This window comes from Crocuta crocuta, unplaced genomic scaffold, assembly GCF_008692635.1.
Source record: "Crocuta crocuta isolate KB4526 unplaced genomic scaffold, BGI_CrCroc_1.0 scaffold26, whole genome shotgun sequence".
Lineage (NCBI taxonomy): Eukaryota > Metazoa > Chordata > Mammalia > Carnivora > Hyaenidae > Crocuta > Crocuta crocuta.
In genome coordinates this window covers 986,371-999,757 of record NW_027532249.1, presented here as the reverse complement: position 1 = coordinate 999,757, position 13,387 = coordinate 986,371, and the positions used below count along the sequence as shown (strand labels likewise).

The 13,387-nt window shown below is 39.0% G+C and overlaps 1 protein-coding gene across 1 annotated transcript in view; it reads right to left on the bottom strand.

Annotated features, from left to right (window-relative positions):
* Positions 1 to 13,387, bottom strand: part of PTPN2 (protein tyrosine phosphatase non-receptor type 2) — a 90,816-nt gene that overhangs the window by 52,868 nt on the left and 24,561 nt on the right. The window contains exon 3 of the mRNA XM_077778260.1: positions 8,268 to 8,358. Coding sequence (XP_077634386.1) covers positions 8,268 to 8,358 — 91 coding nt within the window. The remainder of the gene's footprint in view (positions 1 to 8,267; positions 8,359 to 13,387) is intronic.

Genomic DNA, 13,387 nt, shown 5'->3' with positions numbered 1-13,387 from the left:
TTTTGGATTATGAAGAAAACAGTATCATCTATAATTGTGATGGTTTCAAAACATGTCCACAATTCTTTGGAAGTTCTTTAACCTAATGGCGGAGCTTCAGTCCTCTCCCCTTGAACCTGGATGGCCACTAATTAAAAGAATGTGACAGAAGTGATGTGACGTCTAAGTCCAGGTGGTACAAGGCAATGCAGTTTCTAGCTGGCTCTCTCCGGATACTCACTCCTGAAACCCGCCTACTGTTTGCGAGGACTTCCAGGTCACGGGGACATGCCACCTGTAGGTGTGCCAGCTGACAGCCCACAAGTGAGTGAGGAAGACCTCAAGGGGACTCCAGCTCCAGCTACTCAGCATGAAAGACCCTGAGCAAGAATCTCCTGAGTCCAATCAATCCCCGGATTTGCATATACAATAACTGATTGCTATTGTTTTAAGCCACTGTTTTGGGGTGGTTTGTTATAGCATCAGATAAAATGACAGCTTTGTTTCTTTTTTCTTTTCCCAATCTGTATGCCTTTTATTTCTTATTCTTCTTTCTGTAGTGACTAGGACTAAAGCACGATGTTAAGCAGAAGTGGTAATAGTGGGCATCTTTGTCTTGTTCTTCATTTTTAAAAAAATGTTTCTAACACGTTATCATTTAGACTTACATTATATTAAGTTACAGAAGTTCCCCCTCCCTTTCTAGTTTGCTATGTGTTTTGTTTTTAATCATGGGCAAGAACTGACTTTAAATAATCTTTTTGCACCTACTGAAATGTTCATGACTTTTTCTCCCTTACCTAGTTACTGTTGTGAACCAACATTTTAAAGATTTTCTAATGTTAAGCACTCTTATCTTCCTAAAATAAACTTACAGACTCTGCTGTATTCAGTTTGCTAATCTTTACATCTATATTCATGAGGGAGATATGCCTGTAACTTTTAGTCTTCTTACTAAACTTTTCTGGTTTGGATAACAAAGTTCTATAATGAGATCATAGAAAGAACTGGGGCACATTCTTTACATATTAATTTTTATCTTTCTATTGTAACACATTTAAGATAACATATTTTCCCTGCATTACTATTTTGCTGCTTTATCAAAGTTTTAAGTACTTTATATATTGCTCACTTTTTATTTACATATTTTACATCTTGTTCACTTTTAAGCATTTTATTATGATTTCTCCTTGACCCAATGAATTAACTTGGAAATCTTTAAATCTCCAAATTTATGTGAATTTTTATCTTTTTATTAATAATCTATAATTTAATTGAATTCTGGTCAAAGAACATGGCCTGTAAGACATCAATACTTAAATTGTTAAGATTTACTTTACAGCCTAGTAAAGAACATGGCCTGTAAGACAGCAATTCTTAAATTGTTAAGATTTACTTTACAGCCTAGTCAATGGTCCATTTTTAATAAATATTCCAAAGTCCTAGAAGAAAATGTATTTTCTAATTGTTGGAAATAAGGTTTTACATATTTTTCTTATTAAATTAAGCTTAACTGCATGGTTAAATCTTCTATTTCTTTACTTCTATTTCATCTTATTAAGAAGTCCATAAAAATGGACTTGTCAGTTTATTCCTATCACTCATTCCTTTTTGCTTAATCAATCTTGAGGTTATTTTATTAAGTAAATACAAATTTCAGAGCTAATACTGGCATTTGCATTCAGAGTAGCTATGCCATTTGCTGAGATTTTTTTTTTTTAGGAGGTGGGGGGCACAGGAAGTCTGGAAGTTTTCCTTACTTCCTCCTCACCTAGTAACTTTTTAAAAAGTAAGTTTATTNGTGACACAGAATCAGAAGGAAGCTCCAGGCTCTGAGCTGTCAGCACAGAGCCCAATGTGGGGCTCAAACTCACGAGCCATGAGATCATGATCTGAGCCAAAGCTGGATGCTTAACCGACTGAGCCACCTAGGTGCCCGTTACTTTCCCTTAAAAACTGACAGTTTCACATGGATGGACCTTGAGGATATTATGCTAAGTGAAATAGGCTAGCCACAAAAAGACAAATATTGCATGATTCTACTTATACGAGGTATCTAAAGTAATCAAACTGTTATAAACAAAAAGTAGAATGGTGGTTGCCAGGGGCTGGTGGAAGGGAAAATCAATGTTGTTCTTCAATAGGTACAGAGTTTCAGTCACACATGATAAAAAGACCAGTTGTACAACAATATGCATATGGTTAACAATACTGCAGTGTACACCTAAAAATTGTTAAGAGGGTCAATTTATGTCATGTGTTTTTTTTAACCACAATTAAAAAAAAAAAACAAAAAACTGTTTCAGGGCCAGTGAAAATAAGTGACAGACCCAAATACAGGATTTACAGAATTTCTACCTATAAAGCAAAGAGTAAGGAAAATTTCAAAATTTAGCAGTAGTCTCTCAAAGTATCAACACAATTCTTAAAGTGATTACTACAATCTTTTACTCCCTTCTCAACCAACCAAGTTCTTGCCTCTTTCACAATCGTCTCACAATTAATTGAGACAATGGAGGCATCTTTTGGTCATGGCAATTATAGGAAGATTGTGGACTTCTTCAAAGTCTATTTCAAAATATCCCTGTTTGAATATGGTTCTCATATTCACAACTCCAAATGTAGTTTCTATATGTCAGTCTGAGGACTGGTGCCAAGCTGGGTATATAAGAATCACATAAGGAGACTATTTAAAAACACAGATTTCCAGACCTACTGAATTAAAACCTAGAAAAATCTGGGACGCATAAAAAAAAAAAAGAAATTATGTTCAGTTCCCCTTTACCTAGCTGGTTGCTATGTATTCCTTTTTTTTTTTTTTTTTAATTTTTAATGTTTATTTATTTTTGAGAGAGAGCGCATGTGCGTGCAGGGTGGGGCAGAGAGAGGGAGACACAGAATGCGAAGCAGGCTCCGGGCTCTGAACTGTCAGCACAGAGCCCTATGTGGGGCTCAAACTCACAAACCATGAGATCATTGACCTGAGCCAAAGTCGGACGCTTAACCAACTGAACCACCCAGGCGCCCCACCATGTATTCTCTTAAAACCCAACCCTAACTCCTCAGGAACAGCTCCACCAATACACAGTATTATCTCATGACACATACAGCACAACAGGTCTTTATCTCCCTCACTAGACTGCAAATTACCAGAGGGCAGGGTACACATATTCATGGTATTCTGAGTGCAAGGCATATTGTCTGTAGCTGGTTTTCAATACATGTTTTCTGAACCAAACAACTGTAAAGTATTATGTATGGAAATACATTTTTAAATGATACAGTGACTATCAGTCAGGTACGGTACATCCACATCATCTTGAGAGTGTTTAAAAAATATACATTCCTGGGCCTGCCTAGGTTTAGTGAGAGTCACCACCTCCACAACCTCCTCCACTGTGTGAGAATAACATCCAAGGGGAAGTGGTTGTAGAGATATTTGGAAGATTTTGACTGATGTGGGTCAGAAAGAGGAGGATGTTCTAAAAAGGTAATGATATTAGAAACTGGTCAGGGTACCTGGGTGGCTCAGTTGGTTAAGTGTCTGACTTCAGCTCAGGTCATGATCTCACAATTCATGAGTTCGAGCCCCACGTCAGGCTCCGTGGCTGACAGCTCAGAGCCTGAAACCTGCTTCGGATTCTGTGTCTCCCTCTCTGTCCCTCCCCTACTTGCACACTCTCTCTCTCTCAGAAATAAACGAACATTAAAAATTTTAAAAAAGAAAGAAAGAAACTGTCCCTCCCCTACTCGTACTCGATCTCTCTCTCAGAAATAAACAAACATTAAAAATTAAAAAAAAAAAAAAAGAAAAGAAAAGAAAAAAAGAAACAGCCTGGCTGGCTCAGTTGGTGGAGAATGTGATGCTTGATCTTGGGGTTGTGAGTTCAAGCTCCACATTGGGTATAGAGATTACTTAAAAATAAAATCTTAAAAAAATACATTGTGGAAATGGAATTATAATTACTTTGTTATTAAGTACATATGGGAGCTGAATGGGAAAGGAGTCTGAGTTTCTCACTGCAGCAAATATGTCAATAGTAGTACCATTTACAGGTATGGGGGGGAAAAGGCAGAAAAAGCAGGTCTCAGGGCTGGGACCCTGTGTGGGGAGGAATGCCAGCTCTGTATCTAGGCATACTGAGTCTGAGGCAGCTACAGGACATCCACACAGAGGTGAGTGCCCTGCATAAATGGGTCTATGGCTAAGAGGAGAGATCTAGGCTGAAGATGAGATTTAGGGTGATAAGCAGAGAGACACAGCAATAAACCACAGAAGATGAGACCATTCATACAAGTGTTAAGAGTGAGAAGGAGGGAGACACAGAGACAGCACCCTGAAGAAGACAAAGACAACTGAGAAAGGTAAGCTCTGAAATGGGTGACTAGCCAGAGAAGTAATAGCAAAATTAGAAAAAATATGCTTTTAGGGAAGGCAGAGTCAACATTGTCAAAAGTCACAAGGGATAAGAAAAGCAACTAACGGAAAGTCTCAGCGCATTTGAAAACTAGAAAGCTTCAAAACGGTACTTTAGAATAAAAGTTTCAGTGGGGAGGTCGGAGCAGAACCACGGGCTGAAGAATGCACAGGTGATGAGGATGGAGAGGCAAACAGTATGGTGTTTTCTTTTGAGACTCTGTGTGCACACAGCTGTGCGTGTGCTTATGTCCACACAGGTAATAGGGCAAGTGGGGCTAAGATAGGAGAAGAGGGTTGAGATGAGAAGAGGCTGAAGCACATTTACAGAATAAGGGAAAGGAGCTGTGAGAAAAAGGTAGAAGACATGAGTAAGAATGGTAATGGCAGAAAATGAGGTCCCTGAGGAGGAATGAGGCATTGGGATACCTAGGACCTAGGACCAGAGAAGGGAGGTTTTTCTCCTGGGACTTTAGAAAAAGATGAATGCAGAGAGAAGTAAGTTTCCAGGTGGTAGAATATGAAGCTGAAGAGTTATTTCCTGATTTTTAAAATGTTTCTCTGCAAGACTGAAGGCAGATCACATTCTGAGAGGAGCAGACATTGAGAGTGGGTTGAGAGCCGGCTTCCTCTGGGACGAGCCAGATCAGAGGGGCCATGGGAATGACGAGGGTGTGGAGGAGGACAGCGAGGCATCCCAGGCCCAGCCAGTGCCCAAGCTCACCCAAGGCGCACACACGAGCCCAACGGTTATAGAAGCTCAACAACGGACTATTCGAGGCAAGGTTTCACAGGGTTAGGTAGAATCAGAGACCCACAGAGGTTATTTTTCTAACATATTAGAATAAGAAAGTCATTATGTAATAAGTAGGGTGGGGAAGGAAGTAACGTACTACAATACATGAAAAAGTCAAGAACTAAAGATCCTGGTGAAGTCAAGGGCTGGGAAGACAGAAAGTAGCCCTCAAGACGGTGGTGTTTAAGATTTCAGGTTGAGAGGGGCGCCTGGGTGGCTTAGTTGGTTAAGTGTCCGACTTTCGCTTAGGTCATGATCTCGCGGTTCGTGGGTTCGAGCCCCGCGTCGGGCTCTGTGCTGACTGCCAGCTCGGAGCCTGGAGCCTGTTTCAGTCTGTGACTCCCTCTCTCTCTGACCCTCCCCTGCTCACGCTGTCTCTCTCTCTCTCTCCTAGAAATGAATAAAACATTAAAAAAAAAAAAAAAAATAAAAAAAAAAAAAAAAAAAAAGATTTCAGGTTGAGAACCGAGAGGCCCAGAACTGTAAGTCTATGGCATCATATGGTTCCTTCCCAGGGACACAACGCCATCCAAGCAAGATAAAAGAAGTACTGAGAGAAGAGGGCTAAGAGGAAGATAGTGAACAACGTCCTTGGCATTCAAGCTTTTGGCAAACGTGTGAGAGGAGGCTGTGACATGGGAACTATGAAGTCGGGAAAGGACAGACCTAAGGGCGCTAATGTGATATGTCTGGATAGCATGAGCCTCAGAGCAGATTATTTTAATATGCAAGGTGGAAAGTAATGGCTTGGACTAGGAAGCTCTGTGGTTACAGGGGAAACAAGAACAAGTAGCCCCTGCCTGAAAGACAGAAAGGTAGTTTACTCAGGGGACAGCCAGGCTTCCATGGAAGATGCGGGGACAGGGTTCACTGAGTGGCATGCCCAGAGCACAGTGCAGCTCCGGGGACCACCATATATAGAGAGTGGCCAGAAAGACAGCAGGGGGCACGGGGCCACATCTCCTCTGAGGAAGAAATACCTGTTCCTAATACTAGGTAGCCAGACAAGGCGAATGGCTCTCTTCCTGAAAATACAACAGATAAGAGCCCAAGCTAGTGAGGATGGAGGCAGAGTTAGTAAGTACACTTAGTAAAAACTAAGCTCTCCTTGAAGCCTTCAACTTGACCTGTCCAATAGGCAGTTGGGTAAAGAGTCTAACATTTAAGAGACAAGTCACAACTATTTCATTGATTTGTGTAACCTGGAAGGAGTTTAAGTTACAAATGTCTTACTTTTAAATGTCTCAGTTCCAATTTTTACCAATTCCTCCATTTAGATCAATTTGATCAAACTAATGAGGGAATCCAAACAACAATTAGCATATCCAGTGATTGCAATTACAACAGATCTATGCAAAAAACAAAAGCAACTGGTTGTTTGGAGCAAGAGGAAGGGAAGGAGGTGGCTGGGGCCACAAAAGGGAGAAATCTTGTGGTGGGACTGGTCCACTGGTCTGTGACCAGACTGTGGTGATCCCATGCTCTTCTGTGTGACAGAGCTGCACAGAACTGAACATAACCACAAATAAGTGCAGGTAAAACTGGGGAGATCTGAATGAGTTGCATCCATGCTGATTTCCTGGTTGCAGTTACCTAAGAGGTTACACCGGAGAAAACCAAGTGAAGAGTATGCAGGACGTCTAAGTTCTATTTCTCACAACTGCAAGCAAATCTACAATGATCAAAAGAAGAAGTTTTTGTTTTTTGTTTTTTTTTTTAATTAAAGGCAACAAAGCAAAGTGTACAACTGGAACATGTGGTCTCCAAACTCATGGTGAACACTGGAGATTAGTGTCTCTAGCTCAAGGATATTCAACCAGAAATTTGGACAGGGGGAAGGAGCATCTACATGTTAGAAGCACTGCTCACACCCCCATTCCCTGCACAAACACACCCATAGTGGGCCAGGTTTCAGAGGAAGTTGGTCATATCTTCAAGCGTGCTGCAAGTGAAAAGCAGAAAACCACTCTCTGTGGGCTACTAATCTTTACAAACACTGCTAACTGGTAAGGAAAAAAGCATTTAAGAGAAACACAGTATTTAATAAGTAATTGATGACAGTAGACATGAAGTATTTTAACAGATTAGTTCTCATTCGATTTGTCCAAACTTAGCCAACATATCTTTCATGGACATGTACTTCGTCAACAGAAAGAAAAACATTCTGTTCATGGAATAAATAAAGTATGGACTTTTCCCCCAGTAATTAAGATTTTCAATGGAATGTCCATACCCTTCTAACAAGGAATACAATATACATAAGGGTATATACTCTACCACCTTGAGTAGAGTGAGATTATTCAGCCTACACAGGAGGACTCGGCACACTAAAACCGAACCATCACTGTGTGTACATGACTGGGTACATCAGAATCCAAAACTTCAATCACAAGGGGACCGTTACACAAAAGAATGGCACATCCAAAGCCGCTATGAAAGCCACTAAAAGACTTAATATAGGAAAATGTTTATAATATATTGCTAGGTGGGAAAAGAGCTACAATTAATATGTGAAGGATTCTAATTTTAAATTTAAAAGAATGTGTATATATGTTTATTCAGAAAAAATACAAAAAGACTCTAAACCCAAAAGCTTTTATTTGTTTTTAATTTATGGGTCTTTTTCCTTTACACATTTCTGTTTTAAAACTTTTCTACAGTGAGTACATACAACTTTATAATTTGGGGAAAAAAGCAAACTATACTGATAAATATTTTAAGTAATACTTATAAAGCCTATAGAATAATATGAAAAGGAAGTATTTTATGAATACATATACACACATATATGACTATAATTATTTTAAAGAAAGGAAATTATGCATAAGAAAAAAAGATTAGTAGAAAATACACCAAGGTAACAGTGGCTGCGTTTGAAGGATTAAATTATTATGAGCAATTTTCCTTCCTTCTACTGTTCTAGGCTTTGAAATTTTTCTTTAAAGATGTTTATTATGTTAATATGCAAAAAAACTACTGCACTTATCAACCCTATCCCAAATCTTTTTCTTCATAACCTGCTTCCGAAAACAAACCAACAAACATACACATGCACACAAACCCACAAGTACTTACATGGGCTTACATCTCTGTATCTGTTTCGATTTCTGTTTTCTGGAAACTTGGCCACTCTATGAGGATAGTCATGGGACTCATTGCGAATTTCCTTAAAATAACAAAAATATATTTTAATATTCCTCTTAAATTGTATATAGCAAAAGATACCTTCCCAGCCAGTATAAAGTAACATTTATTGAACACTTATGATACGCCAAGTACAACACAAAGCACATTGCCTACAATATTTATTTCAATTCTCACAACACCAATAGGAACAATTATCCCTGTGAGGGATAACAGGCTTTGAGAGATTAAATAATCTGTCAAAGGTCACAAAACCAGTAAGTGGCAGACCCCAGGACTGAACAAAGGTTGTTCAGGCACCAAAGTCTCTGCTCTTGATGAATTTATATATTGCCATGCAATATTCAACCCCTACAAGCAACCTTAAACACTTCATGTAATACAGAACTAATGCATTGGCGGTATCTAGGCTAACCACATCACACTCAGATTTCTGACTAAACTACCAATAATATCTATCTCTATTTGGAGTTTCTACCTTAAAACTTTAATCTATTTCTTTATCTGGGACATCTGGGTGATTCAGTCAATTAAGCATCTAACTTCAGCACAGGTCATGATCTCATGGTTCGCGGGTTCGAGCCTGTGTCAGGCTCTATCCTGACAGCTCAGAGCCTGAGCCTACTTCAGATTCTGTGTCTCCCTCTGTCTCTGCCCCTCCCCTGCTCATACTCTAGCTCCCAAAAATAAATAAACATTAAAATTTTTTTAAAAAAACACTTTATTTCTTCATCTTTATGCCATATTACTGTTACTCTGAGTCCAGAAATATCCTCAAATTTTATTTATAGAGCCTTAAGTGCTTAGCAACCACCACTAGGACAGAAGCTCATTTTAGGACTTACAGTTTTCTGTGTTCCCCAATGGGAGAAATTCTGTGAGGATACAGCTGCACTAGGCACTCATCTATTTGGTATATCCAGCATGACCAGGTTTTTTCACCCAAATAGAACACGTTATTCTGAGAATTTTGGTAAAAACAGAAACATTTTAAAAAAAAAAAGTGAAGAGCAGCTGGGTGGCTCAGTTGGTTAAGCATGCTGACAGCTCAGAGCCTGGAGCCTGCTTCAGATTCGGTGTCTCTGTCTCTCTCTGCCCCTCCCCCGCTCATGCTCGCTGGCACTCGCTCTCTCTCTCCCCCTCTCTTTCAAAAATAAACATTTAAAAAATTGCTTTAAAGTGTGCATTACCAGCAAAAATTCATTGGGTCTTTGGTCCACTATCACGTGTGAGAAAAAGGGTTTTAAAAGTTAGGCACCAGATAATTTTATAAATTTAGGCATAAATAAATTATTGAAGTCACTTAGCAAATGACCTTACTATGGGTTCTTCACCCTCTTAAATGCCACCAGCCCCAGCACAGGTAACTTTCTAGTTCATATTTTCATCTACTGAGCCTTCTACGATGCAAAGAGTAGGGAGACATAGACCAGTGGCAGGAAGTCTCAGTCACACTGTGTGTGCAGAGGGTATGTTGGTTTGGCCACTTTGGAAAATTCAATGTGACACACACACACTCTACAATTGTTTTTACTGACTTTTAATATGTCTGTCTCATCCAGCAATCTTGCTGAGCTCTCTATTATTTTCCAGTGACTCTGAATTTCTCAATAAAACCAAAGTGATCATTCTGTCTCTTCCCTATATTTCATATTTCTTATTTATTTACACCTCTTGTTTCTCTTACTTATCTAATTTCCTTGGCTAGGATCACCTACTCAATATCAAATAGACATATTTTTTTCTCCCGATTTGGAAACAACTGCCTCTAAGATTTAACCACTAAACATAACATTTGCTTTGGGTTTCTGATCAAAACCCTTTTCAAATTAAGATGGTTCTGGGGTGCCTGGGTGGCTCAGTCAGTTAAGTGTCCGACTTTGGCTCAGGTCATGATCTCACAGTTCATGGATTCGAGCCCCGCATTGGGCTCTGTGCTGACTGCTAGCTCAGAGCCTGGAGCCTGTTTCAGATTCTGTATCTCCCTCTCTCTCTCTGACCCTCCCCTGCTCATGCTGTCTCTCTCTCAGAAATACATAAAACATTAAAAAAAATTTTTAATTAAGATGGTTCTCTTCAACTTCTAGTCAGCTAAACATTTTTTTTTAATCATGAATGGGTATTGAATTTTATTCAATGTTTTCCCTACATTTATAAAGTGATCATATAGCTTTTCTCCTGTACTCTGGTAATGTGCTAAACTACAATTAACAGATTTTCACTTAGTAATATGATTTTAAGGTTCCTCCATGTCTTTTCATGACTTGATAGCTCACTTTTCTTTAGTGCTGAATAATATTCCACTGTCTGGATGTACCATCATTATTTAATTTAAAATGTATGCACCCGTGTTTTTAAGTTAAACTGACCTCTAGTTTTCTATTTGCATGTTATTTATTTGTTTTAGTATCAAAGTTACACAGCCTCATATAAGAAGTTGGAAAAAGGGGTGCCTGGATGGCTCAAGTGGTTGAGCATACGACTTAAGCTCGGGTCATGATCTCACGATCCCTGGGTTCAGGCCCCACAGGCTCTGTGCTAACAGCTCGGGGCCTGGAGCCTGCTTCAGATTCTGTGTCTCCCTCTCTCTCTGCCCCTCCCCACTTGCACTCTGTCTCTCTCTCTCTCTGACTGACAGAATGTACACAGATGCAGCGTTTGAGAATGGTTTACTCATAAATTTGACTCACACATTTTACCCTCTAGGAATTTAGATCACATAGCCACACGGCTATGTGCAAAGATTTATGCACAAGGATGTGCACTGTACATAGAAGTGAAAAAATTAGCAAGAATATAAGTGTCCTTCAGGAGTGAACTGGGGAGATAAATCATAATGTACCAATGCAGCAGAATACATGAGAATCAGTAAAAAGGACACCAAGTGCGACAGTCATGCGACACAATCTCAAAGATACACTGTGTAGTGAAAAAAAGTACAAAAGAATAGGCTCCCATGGGGGAAGTGAGCACTCCACTCAAACATAAATATGCCTGAGAATACACTGAATAATTCTAGAAGAGATGTTCGTAACTTCCAGGGAGGAAGACTGAACATCTAGGGAAGGGTACAGATTTATGTAACTAAAAAAGTTGTTTTAATTATAAAAGATATCAAACAGAAAAATAGAAAAATATCACACTCATGTTACCATCAGTGAAATTAAATATTTATTGCCACTTTTGAATATCTCATTCAAATCTCTTTTTGGAAAAGGAATAAAACACATCATTGCAGCAGCATCATTTACAATAGCCAAGATGTGGAAAAGAACTTAAACGTCCATTGACTGATGAAAATATAAAGAAGATATGAAATATATATAAATAAAACAATGGACTAGTACTCAGCCATAAACAAGAATGAAACCTTGCCATTTGTTACAGCACAGACAGGCCCTGAGGTATGCTAAATGAAATAAGTCACAGGAGAAAGACAAATACTGCATGATTCACTCACATGTAAAAATCTAAAAAAACAAAACAAAATAAAATAAAAAACTTACAGATACAGAGAGCAAACTAGAGGTTACCTATGGGGAAGGGGGTTTATGGGTGGATGAAATGGGTGAAGGAGGCCAATTACATGGTGATGGAATGTAAATAGTCCTGTGGTGGTAATCACTCTATCGTGCATACAGATGTCAAATAGTAAAGTTGTACACCTGAAATGTACATAATTAAAAAAAGAAAACCCCATACATCAGATATAGCTAAAGAGTTTCCCCCCTACCCTGCCCCTCTTTCTTTCCAAAGTAACTTGTCCTTTTAACTCCTTTTTATTGGGCACTTTTTGTGCCATTTGGATCTTAAACCATATATTTATATATTCTTGAATTAATATATTACCTTAAGATAAAATAAAATTCTAATAAATACTAGTATAATATCAGTCCTAATGCTATATAGTTTTAAAATCAGATTGAAAAGTTGTTACAATCCACAAAATGGGAGAAAATCATTGCAAATCATGTATCTGATAAAGGACTATTACCCACATTATATAAAGAACTTCTTCAATTAAAAAAAATTTTTTTAATAGGTAAAGAGGATCCCTCCATTACATGAGGCCTTCTTCAATGCTTGTGTTATGCATATAAACCTATTTTCCGGGGACACCTAGGTGGCTCAGTGGGTTATGATCTCGTTCAGTTCATGATTTCCCAATCCATGGGTTCTAGCCCCGTGACAGGCTCTGCGCTGACAGCTCAGAGCCTGGAGACTACTTCAGATTCTGTGTCTCCCTCTCTCTGCCCCCTCCCCAACTTGCGGGCCCTCGCTCACACTCGCGCTCTCTCTTTCTCTCTCTCTCCCCCCCATCAAAAACAAAACATTAAAAAAAATTTAGGGGCACCTGGGTGGCTCAGTGGACTAAGTGTCCAACTTCAGCTCAGGTCATGATCTCATGGTTCGTGAGTTCCAGCCCCACGTCGGGCTCTGTGCTAACAGCTCAGAGCCTAGAGCCTGCTTCGGATTCTGTGTCTCCCTCTCTCGGTCCCTCCTCTGCTGACACTCTTGTCTCTGTCTCTCAAAAGTGAATAAACATTAAACATTTTTTTAAACCTATTTTTCCACAGTTAAGTCCATCTGTCAGTATCTGATTCCAATTTTTAGCCTAAAGAAACACACTTATTTATTTCTGAACACTGTGACAAATTATTACTGATGTTTCAAAAAAAATCTTTTAATAGGATGGAGCCCCAAATATGGAGGTAGGGAAGACATTTTAATTTACAAAGCACCGTAAAACAGCCAAGCTCTTGGAGTTAAGAGATACATTCATAACAAATACATTCTATTTTCTCAGTTAATTAAAATAAAAAACCATCATAACTCTTACTGGGTCCATCCTCTCAAATTTCCAGTGTTATTATTTGTTCCTCTTTACCTTTCTTTAATTTCAGTGCATTTAGGAAGACCAGAACCCCTAATACTTTTTTTCGTCACCATGCCAGACTATAGTCAAGCTCAACACAGACCCCGCAAAACTTAAAAAAGCAGCTCCAGAGGTACATACTAGTTGCCTATCTATCCCAATACCCATTCTTTCT